Source organism: Neovison vison, chromosome 1 (genome assembly GCF_020171115.1).
Source record: "Neovison vison isolate M4711 chromosome 1, ASM_NN_V1, whole genome shotgun sequence".
Taxonomy (NCBI): Eukaryota; Metazoa; Chordata; class Mammalia; order Carnivora; family Mustelidae; genus Neogale; species Neogale vison.
In genome coordinates, this window is record NC_058091.1 from 42924653 (window position 1) to 42949759 (window position 25107).

The 25107-nt window shown below is 39.4% G+C and overlaps 1 protein-coding gene across 1 annotated transcript; it reads left to right on the forward strand.

The window, feature by feature from the left end:
- Window positions 1-11054: 11054 nt before the first annotated feature.
- Window positions 11055-23537, forward strand: GJB7 (gap junction protein beta 7). The gene is made up of 2 exons (XM_044236427.1): window positions 11055-11132; window positions 21637-23537. Exon 2 carries the CDS (start codon window positions 21664-21666, stop codon window positions 22468-22470), a length of 807 nt encoding a protein of 268 aa, XP_044092362.1. The 5' UTR covers window positions 11055-11132; window positions 21637-21663; the 3' UTR covers window positions 22471-23537.
- Window positions 23538-25107: the final 1570 nt, after the last annotated feature.

Consider the following 25107-nt stretch of genomic DNA (forward strand, 5'->3'; position numbering starts at 1 on the left):
AGTGGGTGAGGACAAAGGGGGTATTCAGAAGGGCTATCAGGGTAAAGAAGACTGCCAGGATATTGGAGGCCTGGTTATTATCAAGCAAAGGCCGTTTTTTCCCTCTAATGAGGCACTAACATGAAGACAGTTGGGAGTTTCCTGGTGGAATGTCCCATTCCTCCTATCAATCGTCCTTGTTAGTGAGATTTAGGTTTAGAGGAAATTTACCTTTCTTTGTTGTAAATCTCTAGGACATTTGTACACCGAGGGAGACTCCTGTCTTGCAGGATTGTGATTTCTGCAAGTTAACTATTTGTTCCCATGTATTATCGAGGAGAGGGGAGTGGGTGGAGAGGGGGTGCAAGGTGCCAGCTTTTGCTTTGTCAAGACGGCTGTACTTATGTCAGGGCTAGACTCGAGGTGGGTACAGTCTTCTTTTTCTTGGCCTCCACACTTTACTAACCCTTCTGATTAGTGTTTTTTATATCATGTTAAGAAATTTTTTCCTACATCAAGGCCATGAAAATATTTTTCTTTATTACCTTCTAGAATCCTAGAGTCTTTATTATTTTCTCTTTCTTTTTTAAGATCTACAACTCTACAGTTACATTTGTATATTGTATGAGGTATAAATAAGATGTGGGTTTTTTTTTTCGAAATGGATTTCTAATTGACCAGAACTATTTATTGAAAGACCATTCTTTCTCCATTGTGCTGCAGTACTATCACTGTACAAAGTTAAGGGCTGTATATGTATGAGTCTGTCTGGACTTTCAGGGAATTGGGGGAGCTGGTTAAGCAGACTCTGTAAGGCTGTTATCTCTTTCTCTGATGTTGGAGTTTGAAGTCCAGAGTGTAGGCAGTCAGGAAGGGAAAATCATGAAGCAGCCCGGAACTCACAAGCATGAGTGGGAAACCCACAAGGATCACTGAAACCTTTGTTCTTGTTGCCTCCGACTTTGGTGTCAGGGGCATCCTGCAGAAGCTTCAGCCCTCAGTTGAAGAGATAAACACATACCTGGCCCAAGTCAGGATGATCCTGGAGAAGGTGAACTGATTGCGAGTCCAGCTGCTACTTCACAACAGTAGGGTGAATCAGCATATCAGCGACAATGTGCATCAGCTACAGTAGCTGCTGCTTCCCTTTTTCCTTGCAAATCTCCCAAGTATCTCCCTAGTAGCACACCTTAATCAGGAACATACAAGAGAGAGAATTCTGGAAAATGTAGTTCAACCTAGGCAAACGGACACACTACAAATCATCTCAGAGTTATTTCAGTATCTTTGTTTTTCCTTTGAGAAAAGGAGATGGAGATGTGTTTCTTATAAGATTATTTCCACTGGGTTTAGAGTGTTACATTGTCACTTCCTTCAGCACTAATGTATGTCATTGTTTTCTGGAGTCCATTATTAATGTTAATTGATCAGCAGTCAGTCTTACTTATTCTTTGAAAGGAATGCATCTTTTTATCTGGTTCTTCTTAAGATCTTCTCTTTGCCTTTGGGTTTCAGTACTCTTACTATGATATGACTAAGTATGTTTTTCTTTGTATTTAATCCTGCTTGGGATTCATAAAAGTTCTTGAATTAGTGTCTTGATAATTTTCATATGGTTTAGAAGATTCCTGATCAGTAATTAAATATCACTTCTTCCCATTTTCTCTCTCTTCTCCTTTTGGGACTCTAAAACTCATATGTTAAAAACTTTTTTTTTTTTTTTTGATGGCTGCATTATATGCACCACATCCATAATATGTACCACATCCAAATATCTCATTCTTTTGTCTCTGTGCTTCAGTCTTCAGTCTGGATGTTTTTTACTGACTTGGTTTTCAGATTGCTAAGACTCTCTTTAGCTAACATTAGGTAATAATAATATATTATATGCATATATATACAGATATATCTGTATATATATATGTGTGTGTGTGTGTGTGTGTGTGTTATATATCTCTGCCCCAAGTTCCTGGCACAGATCACCTAAAACCCTTGTAAATTTCTAAGTTATAAGACACTAGGAAGAGTTTTTTTCCTAAAGAGGTGATGCTGGGTGAGCTCCTGAATGGGGCTGATCTCCACAGAGATCAAGCTGTGATTCGTAGCTTGAAAATTTCAGCTCTTCAGAGAGGGGAAAAGCTTAGACATGAAGTTAATAATTAATCATGTCCATATGAGGAAGCCTCCCTAAAAATCCCTAGTACAGGGTTTGGGAGCTTCCAGGTTGGTGAACACATCCACATACGAGGAGAGTGACGTACTCTACCTCCACATGAACAGAAGCTCCAGTGCTTGGGACCCTCTCAGATCTCAGATCTCGCCCTATGTATCTCTTCATCTGTATCCTTTATCACATCCTTTAATAAACTAGTAAACATAAGTAAATTATTCCGAGTTCTGGGAGCCACTCTAGCAAATTAATCAAATCCAAGGAGGAGTTTGTGAGACCCGAGCTAGTCAGAAGCATAGGTGACGACCTGGACTTGAGAATGGCACCTGAGGCCAGATGAGAGCAGTCTCATGGGACTGAATCTTTAACCTGTAGGATCTGACACTATCCCCAGGTATGAAATGTCAGCATTTAACTGCATTGTAGGGCACGCAGCTGGTGTCGCAAATAACTGCTTTGTGGAGAAAACCACACCTCTGTTGTTAGAAATGTGTGTTAGACAGTGAAGGAGACACAGGAGAAAAGACTGAGGTTTTTCCCAAAATAGCTAATTTGTTGTTAAAGTCTTCTAATCCATTTTTAATTTTGGATGTTGAATATTAAGTAAAAATTTTAATTGATTTTTGATATATTTTTGTTCTCTGATGAAATTCATCTTGTCCACTTTCTTGAAAATATTAATTATAGTTATTTTAAAATCTATATCTAACAACACCAATCCCTGAATACCTGTGGGTCTGCTTTGTGTTCTTGCTTTTCTCACATGAATTTCGTATGCCTGGTAATTTTTAACTAAATACCTGAAATTGTGTATTTAGTACTGTAGAAGTTCTAGATAATGCTATTTTCCTCCAGAAAGGTTTTTTTTAAGCTTCTGAGACAGTTAAAATAGGATAGTATCTTCATCTAATAAGGAATTGACTTGATTCAGAGTTGAGTCTCAGCCTTTTAAAAGCCTTGTCTATTTCTGGGCTCCTTAAGTCGTGGTTACAGGTGCCTCTCTGATGCTCTCAAACAATTTTGTCTGTTTTGTTTTTGTATTGTGTACAGGTTTCTAGCTATTCTCAATCAGATCTGTGATTTGCTACAAAGTAATCTGCCATAGTTGAAAGAAGGAGTCCCCTTCTATTCCTTTTGATTCTGTCTTTGACTCTCAGTACCTGCATTCCCTTGCTTTGAATTGATCAGAACCTTTAATTTTGGTGACAAAGTTGGACAAATACCTTTTGTCTCCTCCCCTTGTCCATGGTCACCTCTTCTCTGGAGTCTTTATAAGAAAAATAAATAAACAGAAGAAATAGCCCTGCATCTCTGCTCAGCAGGGAGCCTGCTTCCTCCTCTCTCTCTGTCTGCCTCTCTGCCTACTTGTGATCTCTGTCTGTCAAATAAATAATAAAATAAAATCTTAAAAAAAAAAATAGCCCTGCATTCAAGATTCAGTTGAACTGTCCCACAAAATTTATAAGTCCTTACCTCTGCCTGTACATTAGGAGTAAGGGACATCATTGACTCAGTGCTTATCCTGTCTTATTACACTGTAATCATGTGTGTAAACTTGGGAATGTCTCTGTCTTCCATTAGTCTGAGTTCCTTAAGGAAGCTTTATTGTCTGCATACTCTTCTGTTGCCTCTCTCTGATAATAACTGTTAAATTTTCTCCAGAGACTACACAGAGACAATCCAAACATTCCTCTAGCATAGTTGTTCAAAATTTGTTTATTATTACTGATAATTTAGAAAATTACTTTCTACTAATAGCATATAAATTGGAGATTATTGCCAATTTGGACAAAAGCTTCCATGAAGTTTCTTCATATTTAGAAGAATCTTCCAGACCAAAATCTGCCTTGATATATTTCAAACTTCATTTCTCCTCCATAACTCAAATCCTTCTGGTACTGGGTTTCACTAGACACATTCAAATTGCAAAGAGATTGCAATTTCTGCACCTTTGCTTTTAGCAATGGGTGAGTGGGCACAATGGGCAATAGGATGATTCTTGAAAGCCATCCCTACACCAGAACACTTTAAAATAACTTACCTCTAAACAAGAGTGCCTGTGAACCACACAGATATATTTCACTAAACCAAAACGAAGCCTAAAACAACGTTCCTTAGCTGGATCCTCAAAACAACCACAGCCATTCCAAACTCTGATAGAGGAAGAAATGCAGGTGATGTTGTAGTAGAGGGAGACAGAAGTCTTAATTGATTATCTTACCAGTTAAAATATCTTAAATTAGTTAAATCTTAAATATCTTATCAGTTAAAATATCTTAAATTTTATAGAAACATGTGCTTATGAAAACACTACTGGGTCCATTTCCAGGGCCTTGGAGGGGGGGTATGCTGGTGAGGAGGCATTTTATTAACTTCTGTGTAAACCTACCATGTATTTAAATAGTGTTTATTTAATTACTCCTCACAGGGTAGCACATTTAGAATGTGGACTCTGGGAAAAAAGAAACTTAGGGGACTGTTGCTGGGAATGCAAACTGATACAGCCACTTTGAAAACAGTATGGTGGTTCTTCAAGAAATTAAAAACAGAATTACCATATGATCCAGTAATTCCAATACTGGGTATTTACCCAAAGAAGATGAGAACCCCAATTTGAAAAGATATGCCCCTCTATGTTTACTGCAACATTATTTACAATAGCCAAGACATGGAAGGAACCCAAGTATCCACTAATAGGTGTATAAAGAAGAGATTATATATATATATATATATATATATGAATAATTCTATTATATATTAATAATTCCATTATATATATAATGGAATATTACTCAACCATAAAAAAGAATGAAATCTTACCATTTGCAACAACATGGGTGAACCTAGAAGGTATAATGCTAAATGAAATAAGTTAATCAGAGAACACAAATATTACATGATTTCACTCATTTGTGGAACTTAAGAAACAAACGAACAAAGAGAAAAGAGACAAAAACACTAAGACTCTTAAATACAGAGAACAAACAGGCAGTTGCCAGAGGGGAGGTGAGTAGAAGGATGGGTGAACTAGATAAAGGGAACTAAGAGTACACTTACCATGATGAGCACTGAGTAATGTATAGAGTTATTACATTGTGCACCTGAAACTAATATAACAATGTATGCTATTTATACGTCAGTGTGGACCCTGAAATAATCATAGACAAAGAAAAGAAGGCTCAGTCCTTTCCCTTTATATAAGTTCATACAAATGGTCTTAAGGAGATTCAACACCACATCAAAAAATGTCCCCTGTCTCATTTCAGTAGGACTTTCTGAGGGAAGAAGTAAGAGAACAATAATTGTTCTCTATATTCCTTCTCTCTCTCTCTCTAAATGTCTAGTCAAACATAGTGCTCCCACCCCTCTTCTTTCTCACTCTCAAAGTTTTGAGAGGACAAAGAGTGGTGAGAGTATTCTGAAATACATTGTCCTTACAGAAGACTAGAGTGAGTAAAGCCTTGCCTCCCTCTATTTCCCATACCCCCCAAAACCTACTGGAATAGTCTTTAATCCTTCCTCTATATCTCAAATCTAATGGAAGACTATTATATACACTGGGTTTACTTCTCCACTTTTCCAATAAGCTAAAGTTGTTGAAGTGTCTGGATTTCAGGTTGTGGCTTCAAAGTGTTGGTTCTGGGTGCCATTGTCTTAGTTTTACATAAAACCATACGAAGGCTGTGTGCAAAGTTAGCCTTGTTTATTACACCATAAGAAGCAAAATACAAGCATACTTGGGCATTAAAGCTTAAAAGAACAGATGGGTATGTTAAGTCCATGTTTAGAGAACACTGTCTGCTGAGCTGATATGGCAATATACACAGTGACGCAATCCATAGACCTTAAACCCCGAGTGGGATTTGAAGTGTGCGCTTTTCATCTGAATTACAAAAAGAGATGTCTAAGGTACTTTCTTATTATTTTTTTAAGATTTTATTTATTTATCTGACAGACAGAGATCACAAGTAGACAGAGAGGCAGAGAGAGAGAGAGGAGGAAGTAGGCTCCCCACTGAGCGGAAAGCCCAATGTGGGGCTCAATCCCAGGACCCTGGGATCATGACCTGAGCCGAAGGCAGAGGCTTTAACCCAGTGAGCCAAGCAGGCACCTTATTTTTTTTTTTAGTGTAGTCAAACATTGGAGGATGCATTTGACCTAATTATTTCATTTTCTCTAATTACGTGTGCAAGTATTAATACTTTTGCCCTTCTGCCCCATTGGACTAACAAATAGCCTGAAGAAATAATGCTACTACTTTTAACATATTGTGATCCGTTTTTAAACATGAATTTCAGATTAATTACAGGTCCATTATATGTTGGACACTGTTACCCAATAATTTCACATTATTGCTAGATAATCAGAGCCAACAATTCCCAAGCACATAAGGAAGTTATAGCTGTGATGAGTCCAGTCCATTCCAACTATTCTGGAATAGGAGATCCTTACTCATATATGAATGTATGTTTCACATTATTAATCTCCAGGCTACTTTTACAGATTTATATATATTTTCCAAACAAAATGGGATTTTGATGTCTATATTTATGTCTCCAGCTAGAATTTAACTATTAAAGGGGCCCCTGGGTGGCTCAGTCAGTTAAGAGCCTGCCTTCAGCTCAGGTCCTGGAATGGAACCCCATGTTGGGCTCTCTGCTCAGCAAGGAGCCTGCTTCTCCTTCTCTTGCTACTGCTGCTCCACCTCTCTCTCACTGTCAAATAAATAAGAAAATAAAATTTAATTTAAGTATTAAATAATATTATTGGAGAAGGCATGCAAGTGATTAAATTAAGAACTGTTTATTTGGCAAAAGTTGGTGGAGAACAGATAAAATATGTTGTTTAATCTCCAATATCTGCAATAACATCTATACACACAAAAAACCACTGATACTATTTCTTTCAAAGCAGATTCAAATAATAAGGGAAGAGGGATAAAAATTTAGACTTATCTGTCACATAGGTGTAATAACTGTTATGTATATTGTGAACAAATTAGTTGAATCTAAATATTTTCCAATACTGTGCACTTGTTTTCTTAAGTAAAGGTGCACAAAATGCTCATAAGTAAAATCTGGCCTTTTATCTCTTGACTTAACAGCAAGAAGAATTAACTAGAGCTAGAGGCACATGCATTTATCAACTTTGAGCCCTACAAATTTTGAAAGAGTTGTGGTTACACTCATGATAGATAACCCGTGAGTTTCTTTTTCTTGGCACAACAATATCGCAAGCATTTCTTGGACATGGAAAAATGGGTAGAAAATATTTCATGCTTTAAGTACTATTTTTTATAATGTGAGCCTTTTCAATGACCCAGAAAGAGACATGGTATCTGGATGGGGCCCAGGACAGTGGTTCTGCTGGCAGCCGTAATATGGGGCAAGCTCATCATGTACTGGGTCCAGAAAGAGCTAACTTAAGAGAGGTTAAAGCCAAGAAGACAGTGCTCACATTTTCACTCTAAAAATGTTAAAAACTCATTTTAGATATAGAAATGGTGCTAAAATGGGACCATTCCTGGATCCTTCAGGTATTCTGTACCCATGAAACATTTTCCTTTGATCCTTTCCTATATCAGTCAGAAGAGCAACAAATCCCTGGGCGCCTGGGTGGCTCAGTGGGTTAAGCTGCTGCCTTCGGCTCAGGTCATGATCTCAGGGTCCTGGGATCGAGTCCCGCATCGGGCTCTCTGCTCAGCAGGGAGCCTGCTTCCCTCTCTCTCTCTCTCTGCCTGCCTCTCCATCTACTTGTGATTTCTGTCAAATAAATAAATAAAAATTAAAAAAAAAAAAAAAAAGAAGAGCAATGAATCACTTATGGCACCAGAAGACATAAAGGAAGGCAGAGAGCCTCAAATCACTCTTTTTTTTTTTTAAGGTTTTATTTATTTAATTGACAGACAGAGATCACAAGTAGGCAGAGAGGCAGACAGAGAGAGAGTAAGGGAAGCAGGCTTCCCGCTGAGCAGAGAGCCCGATGTGGGGCTCGATCTCAGAACCCTGGGATCATGACCTGAGCTGAAGGCAGAGGCTTTAACCCACTGAGCCACCCAGGCGCACCCCCCCAAATCATTCTTACTAGAACATGAAACCTCAAAAGCACTGGACATCATAAACATCGATCATTATTAAGGAATATTTAATGTGTCCCTGGAGTTGTCCCAAATGCTACAAATCTCCTACAAGCTCCTGGTATAACTTTCTTCATGTAGGTGTCTTGTGATCACAAATGGTACTGAAAGGCAATTGCTCTGAAATGTGCAGGCAAGTTCCCCCCAACACAAAAGGTAACTTTTGTGGTTTATCAAGTCCATGCGTGTGTCTCTCATTTCTGGTGTCCCCACTTTTTTTAACGGGAAATTTTACAATCCAAGGTCAGTGCTCCTTTCAGTTGTGGCTACCGTTTATCGAGCAGTTATTATTTCATTTAACTATCGTAAGAATGTTGAAGTAGGGAATGCCTTTCTATTTGGCAGATGAGGAAATGGAGGCTCAGGGAACTCAAGCATCTTAGGCAGAGCCACAAAATGAGTGGGAAATAGGTTTAAGATTCCAACCCTGGTTTGTCTGAACTCAGAGTCTATGGGATCTCTATTATTGCAAAATACATAAACATTGAAATTGACAGAATTAGCATCGTATTCTGATAAGTAACTCCCTTGGACCTTGCCTATCCAGGCCAAGCACCTCCAGTTGCTCCAAACCTTTTTATGCATGTTTAGAGACACCCTCTCCACCCCGGTCGGACTTCTAGACCTACTTGAGTTTGTCAAAGGTCCTACTCAGACTAGAACAAAACACGGTGCTCGAACTGCATCTAAACTGAGCCGAAAAGACCCCCACCCTTCCTTGGAAGAGACATGCTGAGACACAACAAAGGTTAAGTTCAGAGCACAGTGATCTGTGTGCATAGTAGTGTTTATTTTGCCATTGCAGCAGCCAGCTGTGACTGTAACTCTCAGAACCGTGGTCATGTTCTCCTCACATGGTGTCTGCACTCAACTCAACTTTGTGGCCTTTTTTTTTTTTCCCAATTTATTTATTTTCAGAAAAACAGTATTCATTATTTTTTCACCACACCCAGTGCTCCATGCAAGCTGTGCCCTCTATAATACCCACCACTTGGTACCCCAACCTCCCACCCCCCCTTTGTGGCCTTTCTTAATGAGTGATCACCAAGATAAGTCTTCCTGAGTCTCCATCCTTAGCCCGGGGGACACACTGGACATTTGAAGGCTCTGGCATGTCCAGCCTTTGCTCTGGACTCTGCTCTTGCTGACATTTTACAGGGGCCAGAGCTATCGAAATCCAAATCTTAAAGAAGGGGAGGATAACAAGGTTTGCAGAATCCATCCCATTCTTTTTCTAGTTCTGCCTTTCTCTTATTTCTCCCCACCCTTAGCTTTCTGACTTGTAGATGCTGTTATTTCTACTATAATACAGCACTCTTTTTATAGTTTTTATTATGCCTGTTTCTTCTGAAAAATGGTGTTGGAAGAATTCAATCTTTGTCAAAAGCATAGCAAGAGTCCTTGAGTGTGACTGAGAAGGTGTAGGGCTCAACAGAGACATTTTGTCCAGAACACACCCATGTTCCTGTCTCTCATTACATAAAGAAAGATTCATCCCATGCCTACCTCTTCTACGGAGCATTTTCTGATTGACCCTGCCCCTGGCAATTTCTCCCTCCTCTGGCTTCTGTGTAAGGTGCTGCAAGATCCTTGAGGACAGGAACCTTTGTCTAGTAAACTGTTAAATCTTACCTTTGTTTGGGTTAGTGCTATTATTATTGGAAGGCTGGGTTCCTCTGAATCATTAATGCTCAAGGATTCAGTATGGCCTGCATGAAGGTTGCCCTCAAAACCAACTACCTCAATCCAACTGCTCCAGGCAGAAAGAGTTTCAGTACAAAAACTCTATCCTGGCTCTGGGATCTGAGGCAGGCTGCTCTCTGTGGTTCTGTTTTCTCATCTTTAAAATGAAGGCATTAAATTTCATGACCTCAAATTCATTTCCAACTGTGAAATTCTATTTGTAAGCTATTCTTATTCTAAGAGGAAAATGATTTCATTTCTATTTCCACATATCTTTAATTTTAGCTGATTTCATACCTAAGAATAAAAAGATAAAGTACTTTCTCTTTCTCTCTTCTCCCCCTTCCTGCTTCTCCCTCTCCCCCTCCCTTTCACATCTGTTCTGTACATACAAAATGTCTATTATTGATGCTTCCTGGTTTTGTGAGAGTGATTTTTACTATGTCTCCTTACTTTCTGAATTTCTTTTTTTTTTTAAGATTTTATTTATTTATTTGACAGAGAGAGAGATCACAAGTAGGCAGAGAGGCAGTCAGAGAGGAGGAAGCAGGCTCCCTGCTGAGCAGAGAGCCCTGTGCGGGGCTCAATTCCAGGACCCTGGAATTGTGACCTGAGCTGAAGGCAGAGGCTTTAACCCACTGAGCCACCCAGGTGCCCACTTTCTGAATTTCTAAGAATAGTATATATGATATGAAGTCAAAGTAAGTTCATCAAAGATATATTGACTTAAATTGTTCTTTTGCCTATTGTCTTTGATAGATATGTTCTGATAAATAATCTTGGAAAATCGTTTAAAGAGATGAAACACTCTCATTGTTCCAGTTTCTTTGTGTAGATGATTACAAGGTTTTATAAAAAGAGATATTCAATGAACTGTGTGTACGTGAATGGCCTTGTGTTAGTTTTTCCAGTTTCAATTCTCTTTTAACATATATTGTAAACAGCAGAGACCCAAGAGTTCTCATCTAAGTTATGAGCCAAAACAAATGATCAGGTTACACCTGTTTGGCTTATGCTACCTTGGAAACTGCTAGACTCCATTTGCCTGAGCTTAAAGCAATAGCTTCCTCTCTGGGAAATAATAAAATCAGTTCATGATTTTTTTAATCAAATGAGCAACCAACCGACTGGCTCTCTTCTTAATCTCCACATCTGTGTCAAGAGGTAAGTTAAGCTTATTTCTCTTACATTAGGGTTTGTTTATTTAATGGAAAGATGGCATTTCTTGTAATCAGGAAGTCATTACCTCTTTCCAAAAAGTTTTGCTGAGAGAAGTAATCCTAATTATTACAAGCTAGATGTCCTGCTATCCAGTTTTGTGCTGCATCACAGATGCCCCTTTGGGATAAGCTACCTCTAAGAAAAATTGCCCATGTGGAATGTGTGATGGATCTGAGGGCTTTGGCGGCTGTGGCCAAGTCGGAACACCTGGCTTGAACACATCCACTCATGTGAATGAGTGGGACTTGAGGGCATAGAGGAACAGCACAGGACCTCTCGTGGCCCCTTCTGTGTGGCTTGAGGACAAACTTTGCTCTGTTCCTAAGAGGGGGACCTCTAAAAAATGGCAGTGCCTTGGGAACCCCTGTGTGGCTCAGTCAGTTAAGCATCCGAATCTTGATTTCTGCTCAGGTCATGATCTCAGGGTCCTGGGATCAAGCCCTGCATCTGGGCTCTGTGCTCAGTGGGGAGTACCCTTGGGAATCTCTCTCCTTCTCCTTCTACCCCCAACCCTCGCTCACGCACACTCTCTAATAAATAAATAAATCTTTAGAAATTATTTTAAAAATAAAAAATAAAAATGGCAATGCCTTTATTCTGACAGGAAATTAAAATACCAGGGAAGCAGTATATATATATATATATATATATATACACAGATATATAGCTGTGTGTGTGTTGGCCCATGTGAGTACTGTTCTACTCAGTATTGTTCATGAACCTTTAATGTTGACAATTTATTTTTTTTAGTATACCATTATTTATATGTATGAAACCTAAAATTAGATGTGAAGTAATTTTATAATCACAGGTTAATCCTTAGACTTATAGCTCTTATGATCTGTATTTACAAAAGAAAAATCAAACATCACAAAACCAATAAAATTAAAAATTAAAGTTTAGTGGACAAAAGATATGGTTTGGCTGAAATTAAATACTACTTATTAAGAGAATAAGATACTGACAGCAGAATCCCAGATTCTTTTTTTTTAAGATTTTATTTATTTATTTGACAAAGAGAGAGATCACAAGTAGGCAGAGAGGTAGAGAGAGAGGGGAAAGCAGGCTCCCTGCTGAGCAGAGAGCCCTGTGCAGGGCTCAATCCCAGGACCCTGGAATTGTGATCTGAGCTGAAGGCAGAGGCTTTAACCTACTGAGCCACCCAGGGGCCCCCAGAAGCCCAGATTCTTTGAAGGTGGTCCTATCTGTTGCACTGTGGGTCAGGTTATGGCTTTTTCTCCCACCACTTGTCTCCATTCAAACTGCCAGCAAGCTTCATTCATTCACGCTGCACTCTCAATAGCCTTCATATAGCTTTCTTTCCTTTTTTTTTTATTTGTCACAGAGAGAGAGAGAGAGAGAGAGAGAGAGAGAAAACATAAGCAAGGGGAGCTCCAGGCAGAGGAAGACACAGGCTCCTTGCTGAGCAGGGAGCTGGACAAGGGGCTCAATCCCAGGACCCTGGGTTCATGACCTGAGTCCAAGGCAGATGCTTAACAGCCTGAGCCACTCAGGCGTTCCCTTTTGGTAGCTTTCTGTTGAGCCGAATGCATCTTATGTTGTTTTTTGGAAGCCCAGATAATTAAAGTTCTGCAACTTGGTTCCAATATGATTTCAAGAACAATAGAAGTTTCAAAGATCTGCAAATAGCCTCTGCAAAGGACAGATAGTTAATAGTTTAGGCTTTGAGGACTTTACTATCTCTGTTGCAACAGGTCAACTCTGCTATTTTAGCATGAAAACAACTATAGACAATAGTAAATGAATGGACATGGCTGCATCCCAATAAAACTTTATTTACAAAACAGGTGGTCAATTGGATTTGGCCTGAAGGCTGTGTAGTTTGCCAAATGCTGATAATTATGAGTACTGAAAGCCTGTGGCAGTCCTCAGGTTTGAGCTAGTCATCCAGCATTGGTCTGTTTGTTTAAGACCATAAAGACAAAATATACACACGTAAACTTCCCATAAACCCTTGAGAATCTAATGACAACCCCTCAGGGTCACAGATGTGGACTGAGAAACACCTTGTTTTAGGGATTTTCCAGACAGGTTATTGCTAAAAATGAAAATGGCTTGTATTAAAACAGGGGGTTTTATGGAATTTGCAAGTGTCGGCACATGGTGGAAAGAGGCCCTTGAGAACAAAGTATTCTTCAGAGGTTAAATAATTTGTGTACAGGGTAGCACAGAGTTATTAAAGAACCAGAAAACCCAGCATGCTTCAGGGAGCTGGAGATCAGTCATTCAGGATCTGTGTTCTGCTCCTGGGATTTCTTTCTTTCTTTTTTAATTTTTTAAAAAGATTTTGTCTATTTATTTGACAGAGAGAGAGATCACAAGCAGGCAGAGAGGCAGGCAGAGAGAGACTGGGGAAGCAGGCTCCCCACTGAGCAGAGAGCCCAATGTGGGCCCTGATCCCAGGACCCTGAGATCACGACCCTGAGACCATGACCCGAACCGAAGGCAGAGGCTTAACCCACTGAGTCACCCAGGCACCACTGCTCCTGGGTTTTCTACTGATTTGGGGGAGTCTTGCACAAACCCCTTTCTTCTCTGAGTTTCTCTTTCTTTATCACCACACACAGACCTTAGCTGCTTCACAGGATGGAGGTGGGGGATACATGAGATGCTGTGAGACACTTTGGAAATGCTCAAGCACTACCCAAGGGCAGGTACTGTTATTACTGAGACATGAAAGGAGCTGAGTGTGGAAGCTGATACCTTTTTCAGGGCTTGTCCCTGGCAGTCTGCAAGGATATTGGAAATCCAGTGCCCCTCAAACCCAAGTTTCAAAATAGCACTTTCAGAGCAGGACTCTAGCTCCTGGCAGTATTTTTGTGCCCATTCAGAGCACAGAGAAGGCACGTGCTTGCAGATAGCTGAACCACACTGGAAGTGAGGCTTCGGTGTGGGGGGAGTTGGTGGCATAGCAAAGGCTCACTTAGCAATAAGTGAAGGACAGGTGGGCAGATGCTCAGTCCCCAAGGCTTACAAAACTCAGGTGTATGATGCACCCCAAGGTGAGTCAGCTCTAAGGGACTCATTAACCAAACCCAGAGGAGCCAGATTTATAAGGTGGCTCGCCAGAGACTGGAGCTCTTCTATGTAGTAGCAGGAGAATATCCTTGCACAGTTTGGGGAATCTTTCAGCAAGAAAGTTATGACTCAGTGGTTGCTTGGTAAATTGGAGGAATGAGAATCAAATAACTGTAATGGACATTTAATCTAGGATGTAGAAAAGTCTGACATGTTAACTATCCTTGCTCCTACTCTATGGTTATTGTAACTAATTTTGAGTTCCACAGAGCTTGCTTCTCCCTCTCCCCCTGCCTACCATTCCTCCTGCTTGTGCTCTCTCTCTCTCTGCCAAATCAATAAATAAAATCTTTAAACAAAATCAGTTAGTAGAACCTCAGTATAGCTGGTAGAGGATTTTTTATTGAGCTTTTGGAGGTCTTTCAACTTTCACTGGTTTGATAATGATGATGATATTTAAATTGGTATTTGTTATGCATCAGGTGATATCCCGAGTGCTTCAGATGAATTTATTCATTTATACCTATTTACTCATAGCTATACTAACGCAAATTCCTTCTAAGAGTAAACTCTGACATGTACAAATTTATTTCTTCCTCATATTCATTTGGTTGTGACTCCTGGATATGCAACACGCAGGGGATAGTCATTTAAAATTTTACATTTTAACACAATTCTTATCCAAAATCTCCATTTTGAGGATCAGCTCTCTGCTATGAAAAGAAGGGTCCAAACAATTTGTCAATCATTATTCTTAGAGCATTCCCACTCCTCATCCCCACAGAGCATGGGCGTATGTGCAACCACATACCCTCTGTCTCCACTTCCCAGATACATTTCATCTGGGAATTTTAATAGAATAATGAAATAGTTGTATCAACATTAATGCCAATAATGAAAAAACCCTTGCTATAAGCTTAACATTTGAATTATTTGAGTAAATAGGAATGGATGGATATTTCCTACTAATATTGATATTAGAGATGACAGCAAAGTGATATGAAAATTAATCTCTCATCTTTTAGCTCAATATTCTTAGTGTGATCAGTGTGAAGAACTAAGGCCCTTGGCGATTATATGAGTGATACATTCTATGGCAAAGAGCAAAGAAATTTGAGATTGAATAATTCACCTGAGAGTCAACATTCAATTTTGCTGTTTCCTTTTTTCTTTTTTTTTCTTTTCCTTTCTGTTCTGTTCTTTTCTGTGTGTGTGCATACTTCACGAAATTTTTATATTTCATCTTGTGTTCCCAACAAACTTCATGAAGTCAGCTTGAAAAATATTAGTATCCCCTTTTTATGGACAGGGAGAATGAACCCTCAAAAGAGTGAACTTCTTGTCTATAGTGACATAGCACAGGACAGCCCACTGTGACCTCTAAGGCTCTATGTGACCTGGCTGGACCTCCTTTTCCAGCCTCATCTCAGACCATCCACTCTTCACTCACTAAGGTCCAGTCACATGGACCTTCCTTCTGTTCCTCAAACATGTTAAGTTCATTTTGTCCAGCCATTCCATTTTCCTCGGATGTTCTTCCTCATAGCTTCACATAGTTGACTTCTTACCACTTGGGGTTCCATCTGAAGGCCACCTCATTAGAGAGCTCTCCCATGGCCTCCCAGTCCAAAGAGACTCTCCTGGCCCCAACAAAATTACATCATTCTGCTTGTGCTTCTTCACAGTCTTCATCATTATCTGATATTCTGCATTTATTTCTTATTGTCTCTCTCCTTCTCTAGAATATAAGCTCTATGAGAGCAAGGCCCTTCTCTATCCAGCTCACTCTTGTATCTCAGCACCCAGAGCATATACTTGTCACAATTCTTTTTTTAAGGGAGAGAGAGAAAGAATTGGAGTGAGAGAGAGAGTGAGAGTGAGCAAGAAAGAGTGGGTGGGGAGGGGCAGAGGGAGAGGAAGAATCTCAAACAGCTTCCATGCCCAGAGCAGAGCCCAATGTGGGGCTCGATCTCACAACGCTGAGATCATGACCCGAGCCAAAGTCAAATTGGATCCTTAACCTACTGAGCTACTCAGCTGCCCCTTTATTTTATATTTTAAAAACTGTCCTCATCCTAGTAAATGTGAAGTAATATCTCATTGTAGCTTTAATTTGCATTTTCCTAATGACTAATGATGTTAAGTATCTTTTCATGTATTGACTGGCCATTTGTATGTCTTCTTTGGAGTTATGTCTATTCAAACATTTTGACCATTTTTGGATTATTTTTGTTGTTGAGTTTTAGTAGCTCCTTACATATTCTGGATATTAAAACCTTACCAGATACATTACATACAAGTATTTTTTCTCACTTTGTGAGTTGTCTTTTTGTTTTTGTAATAATGTCCTTTGATGAACAATGGTTTTTAATTTTGATGAAATCCAATTTATTTTTTTCTTTTTTGTTGTTCATGCTTTCAGTGTCATATCCAAGAATCTATTACCAAACTCAAGATCATAAAGATTTACCCCTTTGTGTTCTTCTAAGAATTTTATGGTTTTGACTCTCATATTTAGGTCTTTGATCCATTTTAAGGCAAGTTTTTAAATGGTATAAAATAGGGATCCAACTTCATTTTTGTTCATATGGAAATCTGATTGACCCAGCACCTTCTTCTCACCTCCACTTTTAATTCAGATAAGGTGTTTGGGGAATATTTGCAATTTCCCAATATTATTCCTGATATTAGTAATACTGAATATTTTACTTCCTGAAAATATTTGATTAATTGAATTTTCCAAACTAAATTCTTGTGCAGTTAACTGCTAGTTCTTAAGAGAAAAGAGAAAGTCACAGGAGAACTAGTACATTAGAATTGGCAAGTAGAAACTCTTCAAGGTAGTTATCCTTAGTGGTTTAAGAAAAGAGATAAAGAGTTTTATTAAAGATAAAGCGATAATCTGAATTATTATTTAATGACGTTGGGGTGCCTGGGTGGCTCAGTCTGTTATGTGGTTGCCTTCGGCTCAGGTCATAATCCCAGGGTCCTGGGATCAAGCACCATGTTGAACTCCCTGCTTAGTGGGGAGGCAGCTTCTCCCTCTCCCTCTGCCTGCCTCTTTGCCTACTTGTGCTCTCTCTTCATCTTGTGGTCAAATAAATAAATAAAATCTTTTTTTTTTTAAAGAAAGAGATAAGAATGATGAGCTAATGGTTTCAAACTAATAATGACTGCTTTCAAATGCTTAAAGGGCCATTATATGAAGATTCCTAACTTACCCACCTTCATAGGAAAAAAGCTAGGGAAAAAAAAATATATATATACTTACAATTGGAAAGACTTCCAATTTGACATCGAAGAAAGGCTTTTAATGGCAAAATAATAATGATGATGATAATAATAATAATGCTTATGGATCACTTACCATGTGTCAGACTCTGTTTTGAGCCCAACATGGCTGGTACTATTATCATCAAAGCTGAACCTGGACTTGAACCTGAGGAGTCCAACACTGTGCCCAGGCTTTTATCCACTGTGCTAAACCACCCTTGTTAAAACTGAACTAACATTAGAACACCTCTCTCTCCTGAGAAAAGTCATGGTCTTTCCATTAGCAGAGAACTTCAAAATAGGATAGATACTTATCAGCCAAATGAAATTCATAATCCTGTCACATTTGATGGTATCAGTCTTCCAATTCTACTCAAACACCAGTTGCTTTTTTATTGCTCTCCTTTTAGCAAAAAAGTCTGAATCTACTCTTGCCTTCCTCCCTTCTCTAAAATGCCCAGCAGGGTGGCTTTCAAATGCTTTGTAACATTACATAAATACCCTTTTGAATAATATGGACAAATGCTCAATGACACATGTTACAGGAAAACATAATACCCTTTGTTTTCCCTTTTTAATCTTTGGGACTTTGTTTTATAATTCATGGAGACATTAACCTTTCAGGTGGATTTGAGAATCCTTTTTATTTAATACAATTTTGTTTGTATTCTGAAAACCCAAGGATATTGAAGTATTTATTCCCTGCTGAATAGAGCACTGTGTACATGTGTCTTTGTTTTCTCTGAAAACGTCTGTTAACCTTCGTACATTTCTTAGGGCTCTAGTGTGTGGGCTTACTACATATTGTTCTCTCTATAAGAGGTAATGTGACATGCTCCAACAGGTGTGCTGCTATAACAGTATCCCAATTTTCTTAACATCCTCATTCCCCTCACACCATCATTTCCATGATACTCTTTCAGCTGAGCTATAGAGAAAGCAAAAACTAATTAATTTTTGTAATAGAAAGCAAGATCTGAAATGGCAAGGATTTCACCTGAGAAATCACAAAGTATATGAGTGGCAGACCTGGAGTTCTGGCCCACATCATCCTTTTTTTTATATATATATATAAATCATGGCACTTTTTATTTTTATTTTTTTCCACAGGTGAATTGTACCAAACATTTTTTTAATTTTTTTATTACATTCACTTAGCCAACATATAGTACATTATTTTTTTTTATTTTCAGCATAACAGTATTCATTGTTTTTGCACCACACCCAGTGCTCCATGCAATCTGAGCCCTCTCTAATACCCACCACCTGGTTCTCCTAACCTCCCACCCCCCCCCCGCCTCTTCAAACCCCTCAGATTGTTTTTCAGAGTTCATAATCTCTCATGGTTCACCTCCCCTTCCAATTTCCCCCAACTCCCTTCTCCTCTCTAACTCCCCATGTCCTCCATGCTATTTGTTATGCTCAACAAATAAGTGAGCCCACATCTTCTGAAGAGAGAGTTAAGAGAAGTGATTTTTACTCAGAGAGATTTTGCTTCATCTCCACAGGGCACATTTGGAAATGTATGGACTACATTTTTGGTTGTCTGAACTGGGCGCAGGAGGTGGTACTACTGGCATTTAACTGGTAGAGGCCAGGGAGACTGTGAATGACCTACAATGCACAAGACAGCTGCTCCAACAAAGAATTATCCGGCCCCAAGTTTAATGGTGCTACTGTTGGGAGGCTCTGTTTTAGAGTGATGGAAATTGGATTTGAACCCTGCTCTGCATCTTACTTAGTAAACATGGGAAAGTAGCTTCATTTTTTAGAATCTGCTTTCTCCTCTGAAAGAACAAAACATCCACCACCATAAGCAAACAAACCAAACCAAAAGCAAACAGAACTCCACTTTCCAGAGTAGTTGTGAGAAACCAACTTAAAAGCACTGAACAGAGAGTGCTGAGCATACAATGGGCCCAACAAAAAAAATTCGGGGCCACACCACAACATTCAATTATAAGACAAGATAGAAGCCAGGAAGACATCACTGATATGAAAAAGAAGGCTCCCTAGCATCCTATCAACTTTTTAAAACTTTTAAAAATAGAAATTCAATTAATTAACATAGAATATATTATTAGTTTCAGGCATAGAATTTAGTGATTCATCAGTTGCCTATAACACCCAGTGCTCATTACATCAAGTGCCCTCCTTAATGTCCATCACCAAGTTACCTCAAACTCCAAACATCTCTCCTCCAGCAACCTTCAGTTTGTTTTCTATAGTTAAGAGCTTCTTATGGTTTGCCTCCCTCTCTGTTTTTATCTTGTTTTATTTTTCCTTCCCTTCCCCTATGTTTTTTGTTTCTTAAATTCCACATGAATGAAATCATATGGTATTTGTCTTTCTCTAACTTATTTCACTTAGCATCATACCCACTAGTTCCATCCATATTGTTTCAAATGGCTTGATTTCATACTTTCTGATGTCTGAGTAATATTCCATTGTGTGTGTGTATACACACACACACACACACACATATATATACCCACACACATATTTTATATACACACACATATATACATATACATATATCTCTCACATATTCTTTATCCATTCATCTGTCTATGAACATCTGGGTTCTTTCCATAGTTTAGCTATTGTGGACATTGCTTCTATAAACATTGGGGTGCACGTACCCCTTCAAATCACTATTTTTGTATCCATTGGGTAAATACCTAGTAGTGCAATTGCTGAGTCATAGGGTAGTTCTATTTTTAACTTTTTGAGGAACCTCTATATTGTTTTCCAGAATGGCTGCACTAGTTTGCATTCCCACCTACAGTGTAAGAGGGTTCCCCTTTCTCCACATCCTTGTTAAAATCTGTTGTTTCCTGACTTACTAATTTTAGCCATGCTGACCTGTGTGAGGTGGTATCTCACTGTGGTTTTGATTTGATGCCAAGTGATGTTGACCATTTTTTCATGGGTCTGTTGGCCATCTGTATGTCTTCTTTGGAGAAATGTCTATTCATGCTTTCTGCCCATTTCTTGACTGGATTTTTTGTCCTATCAGCTTTTATATGGAAAAGAGCAAAAGAAATGGAGAGAGGTGCAAGATAATTAAGCATCATCAAGGACATAGTATGAGAAGACCGGAAGAGATGATGAGATTGGAAATGGAAAGGTGTGGAAAGAATATATAAGTGAGAGAGAGATTTCAGCAGTGACCTGGAGGGAAATTTGAGAGATATTTAGGAGGAATTGGAATTTGGAGAGCAATTAAAAAGAGGCATGAGAGAGGAGTCCAGGATGTATGTGGGATATCCAACCTGGGCGCTTGGGTATTGGTGATGCCATTGAACAAGAAAATCAAAAGGCAGGATAGATAATAAATTCAGCTGTAGATATATCAAGTTTGAGATGCCTGGGACATATTTAAATGCTAACCAAGAGGCAGTGAGGTCTGGAAATCTGGGGAGGAGCCAAAGATTTGAGAGTCAGGAGTCTGAAAGCAATAGTTGAATCCATGGGAATAAGCTGTAGAGCTGGAATGACCATTTTGAGGCAAGATGAGATGAACCCCTCCCTCTAGACTGGGTGGAGCAAGTTAAGTTGGGCAGGGATGTAAGTGGGTCTGGAAGAGTGAAGAAACAAGAGTTTGAAGAAATTCTAATTGGAGAGAATCATTTTTCACTATCAGACTGTAGGCAAGCTCAGCTGTTGATATAGGATATGGGACACAAAGGGAGGTAAGTGCAGTGACTAACATTTAGGGATTGGGGAGGGGCACTAGCAAAGTGGAAAAAGTGAGTAGAGATTACAACTTCAAGAAGTGGGTATGTAAGGGCTATCTCAAGGTACCAAGGTTACCTTGGGATTCATATCTAATTTTTTCTAGATTAGTAACAGAACACATCCATCCTTATAGAGAAGCAATAAACTGAAGAATTTGTTTGTTTGAAAATGGGTATAGTGTGTGCGGGGTCACCAACCAAATTCCAAATTAAACTGGGCATGAGATCAATTGTATATACAGACTAATTGTGTTATTTCCAATTGAAAGTGAGTCCTCAACATCCAGAGTTGAAATTTGAGTTTCTTTTCCACAATCCCATAATCAAGTAAGACAGTGAACATGATCAATGAAATAAAAATAAGTGAATCAGGATGAAATTGTTTTCTTTTGCAGAATCTTACCTTCTTTTGAACCCAAGTCATGAGTTGGATGTTCCTCAGAGACCTCTTAACTGGAGTAAACAAATACTCAACTGGCATTGGACGGATTTGGCTGGCTGTTGTCTTCGTCTTCCGTTTGCTGGTCTACATGGTGGCAGCAGAGCATGTGTGGAAAGATGAGCAGAAAGAGTTTGAGTGCAATGTGAAACAGCCTGGTTGTGAAAATGTGTGTTTTGATCACTTCTTCCCCATCTCCCAGGTCAGACTTTGGGCCTTACAACTGATCATGGTCTCTATGCCTTCACTTCTGGTGGTTCTACATGTAGCCTATCATGAGGGTAGAGAGAAGAGGCACAGAAAGAGCCAGTACGTCAGCCCAGGTATGATGGATGGGGACCTGTGGTACACTTACCTTATCAGCCTCATCGTTAAAACTGGTTTTGAGATTGGCTTCCTGGTTTTATTTTACAAACTGTATGATGGCTTTGGTGTTCCCTACCTTATGAAGTGTGACTTGAAGCCTTGTCCCAACACTGTGGACTGCTTCATCTCCAAACCCACCGAGAAAACCATCTTCATACTCTTCTTGGTTATTATCTCATGCCTGTGCATTGTGTTGAATTTCATTGAACTGAGTTTTTTGGTTCTCAAGTGCCTTATTAAGTGCTGTGTCCAAAAATACTCTAAAAGTCTTCAGTCCTCAGCATGTGAGTGCCACAACCTCAGATATGTTGAATGTGGTGAAATGGGAACTCCTCCCTTACTCCAGAATCGCCATTCGAATTTGGCCACAAGCTCACCCCATCAAGATAAAACAAAGCTACTTTTTGACACACAAGAGGGTTAGACAAGGAAAACCGGCATCCTTTCTGAACAAGATCTGAGCTACACTAGAAAACAAAGGGCATCAACCTTCATAGGATTTGGGATTCCTTCTTTTTTTTTTTTTTAAATTTTCAATATGTGCTCAGTTGTATACACTAGACAGAGATCTCATTATTGTAGGTTTCTAGTGGGTACGTGAATTGTGTTTGAATAGTTAATTGCAGATTAGTCTGAAGAAATTCAACAAGCAGCATTCTTTTAAATGCTTAGATCCGTCAACCTGAAGATATTTCAGACACTTCTGAAAAATGTGATGGCCTCCAAGCTCAGGTTCCAGAGTGGCAGCCTAGGCTCCCCTCGCTCAGCCCTACTTAATATCTGCAGAGAAAGAGTATGTTGAGGGTGGGGCAGCAGCTAACCGAGGGCACACAGAAGCACACACAATGACACTCAGTAAGAAGGCCTGGCCTGGGGAAATGACCACAGGGCCCAGGACTCTGCAGGTCACGGCTCCCTGGTTGTAAGTGGACTAGGGGAGAGGGAAGAAAGCCATCATTTGTGGTCTCCAAGTTGATACAAATATTACCAGGAGATATTCCACTTAAGCCTGAACTAGGAGGCACCTGAAAGGGTTACTCTAGAGACACAGAAGCAGGTCCCAACGAGTACATTGACCTGAAGCAGGGTAGGATCTAGAAGGAGAACATACCCAGCTTGATAATTACTTGGCACTTCTACCATTGAACATTGAACTACTTTGTAAATTTCTGTATTTGTTGAGCTTTTTTATAATCAGAAATTCAGAATGTATTCTACAATATATGTTTGCCCACAATTTACTAGTATATCTCTATCTAGATAATAAAATGTGTACTGTGCTATTACATTGGTGTGAGAGATGTAAAAAATCAAATAAAAATGTTTATTATTACTTGATTGGGAGCCTAGATTTTAGGTTTTGTTTTTTGTTTTTAAGAGAGAGGGAGAGGGCACATGAGCATAAGGGGGGCTGGTGGGAGGCAGACGGCGAGGGAAAGAGAGACTCTTAAGCAGGCTTTACACTCAGCGTGGGATCCCACAACCCTAAGGTCATGACCTGAACGGAAACCAAGAGTCAGAGGCTCAACCAAATGACCCAACCAGCGACCCCTTACTTTCTCATGTTCTTTTAAAAATCACAGATTATTTTTGGATTTAATACTCTAATGGATGTGCATTTATCCAGAATAAAAATGAAGTGGTTTTGTTTTTTTGTCTGTCATTGATATTGTTACTTGATTGCACTATTATTATTCTGTGAAATAAACCTTTTCTGACAGTTTCAGAACACGATTTGCAACCCTGTTTGGTAATGATAGCTCAGAAATCATTCTTTCCCACTGGGAACTTTTTAACGAGACTACAGTGCATAAAAATGTAATTTTAACTGAAACCAATTGTCATGACTTCCATGGCCTTGCCCTCTTCAGCAGAAAGCCACTGCAATTCATGCATAATGAAGGTTATTTCTGTCATTATCTACAAACTGTGTCACCAACAGTGGTCATAATCTGCCTTAAAGACTGTACCCTGGACAACACAGAGGGGTTAAAGAAGTTTAAGGTTTTTGAGGCCCCGATCATAGCACAGTCTAGAAAATTGGGTTTCAGTGCACAGAACTGGAATGGAGACGGTTTTTCAGTCTGAGAGTAAATTTGCTGCCAAAGATGTTTTGAGGAGCTCAGTCTCTTAGCATCAGTTATGACAACAAATTTTGCTCTGGGGAAAAGAATGGGTGGGACATATGCTTTGCTTGCTCTCCCACTCCGCATGGAGAGAAGATGGAAAGGTAACAGGAGAAAGGACTGTGAATAAGGTTGTTTAGACAAGAAGGGGAATGATTTTTAAAAATTTTATTCCTATTTTTATAAAGATTTATTTATTTGACAGAGAGAGAGAGAGAGAGAGAGAGAGAGATATCACAGGTATGCAGAGAGGCAGGCAGAAGGAGAAGGGAGCCTGATGTGGGGCTTGATCCCAGGACCCTGAGATTCTGAGATCATAACCTGAGCCAAAGGCAGAGGCTTCACCCACTACGCCACCCAGAGCCCCCTTTTTTCCCCTTTAGAAGATGCAAAGCATTTGACTGAAACTGGCACTTAAATTTTGACATCTTTATTGTTTCTCTTATCAATAAATTAAAATTTATTGAGCTATGATCAGTATGAAAAAGACACTGTGCTATACCTTCAGAGATCTATAATTATGGCCTCAAGAAAATCTCCACTTTCATGGAGGTGCATGGAGGTGAAAATGGGGGCAGGAGGAGAATTTCACACTTGTGTCCTGAATTGACATGGTCACCTCACTTGACTTGACCCCCCCTACAACACTGATGCTCAGAAAGTAGGCAATAACCTTTGAACCCCAAGATTCAGTCACTTCCTTTCAGGGATATACATCTAGTAAAAATAGAGTTAGTGATCAACCATGGTATTTCCTTAAACCACTTTCTCAACTCATCAGTCTTCCCAGATCACTAAACAGTTATCTTCTTAATGTCATTCAAGCCATTTCTGAGCTGCAAGTTACTTTGGCTTTCTACACTCATCCCCCAAATCTTTCTGGTTACAGATTTTGTCTGTGGCCACAGGGTTTCCTTCTCATTGAAGCTGAAGGG

What these genes read in the sequence shown, in the direction of transcription:
- GJB7 (XM_044236427.1), top strand. Translation starts at nt 21,664, where the DNA reads ATGAGTTGGATGTTCCTCAGAGACCTCTTAACTGGAGTAAACAAATAC.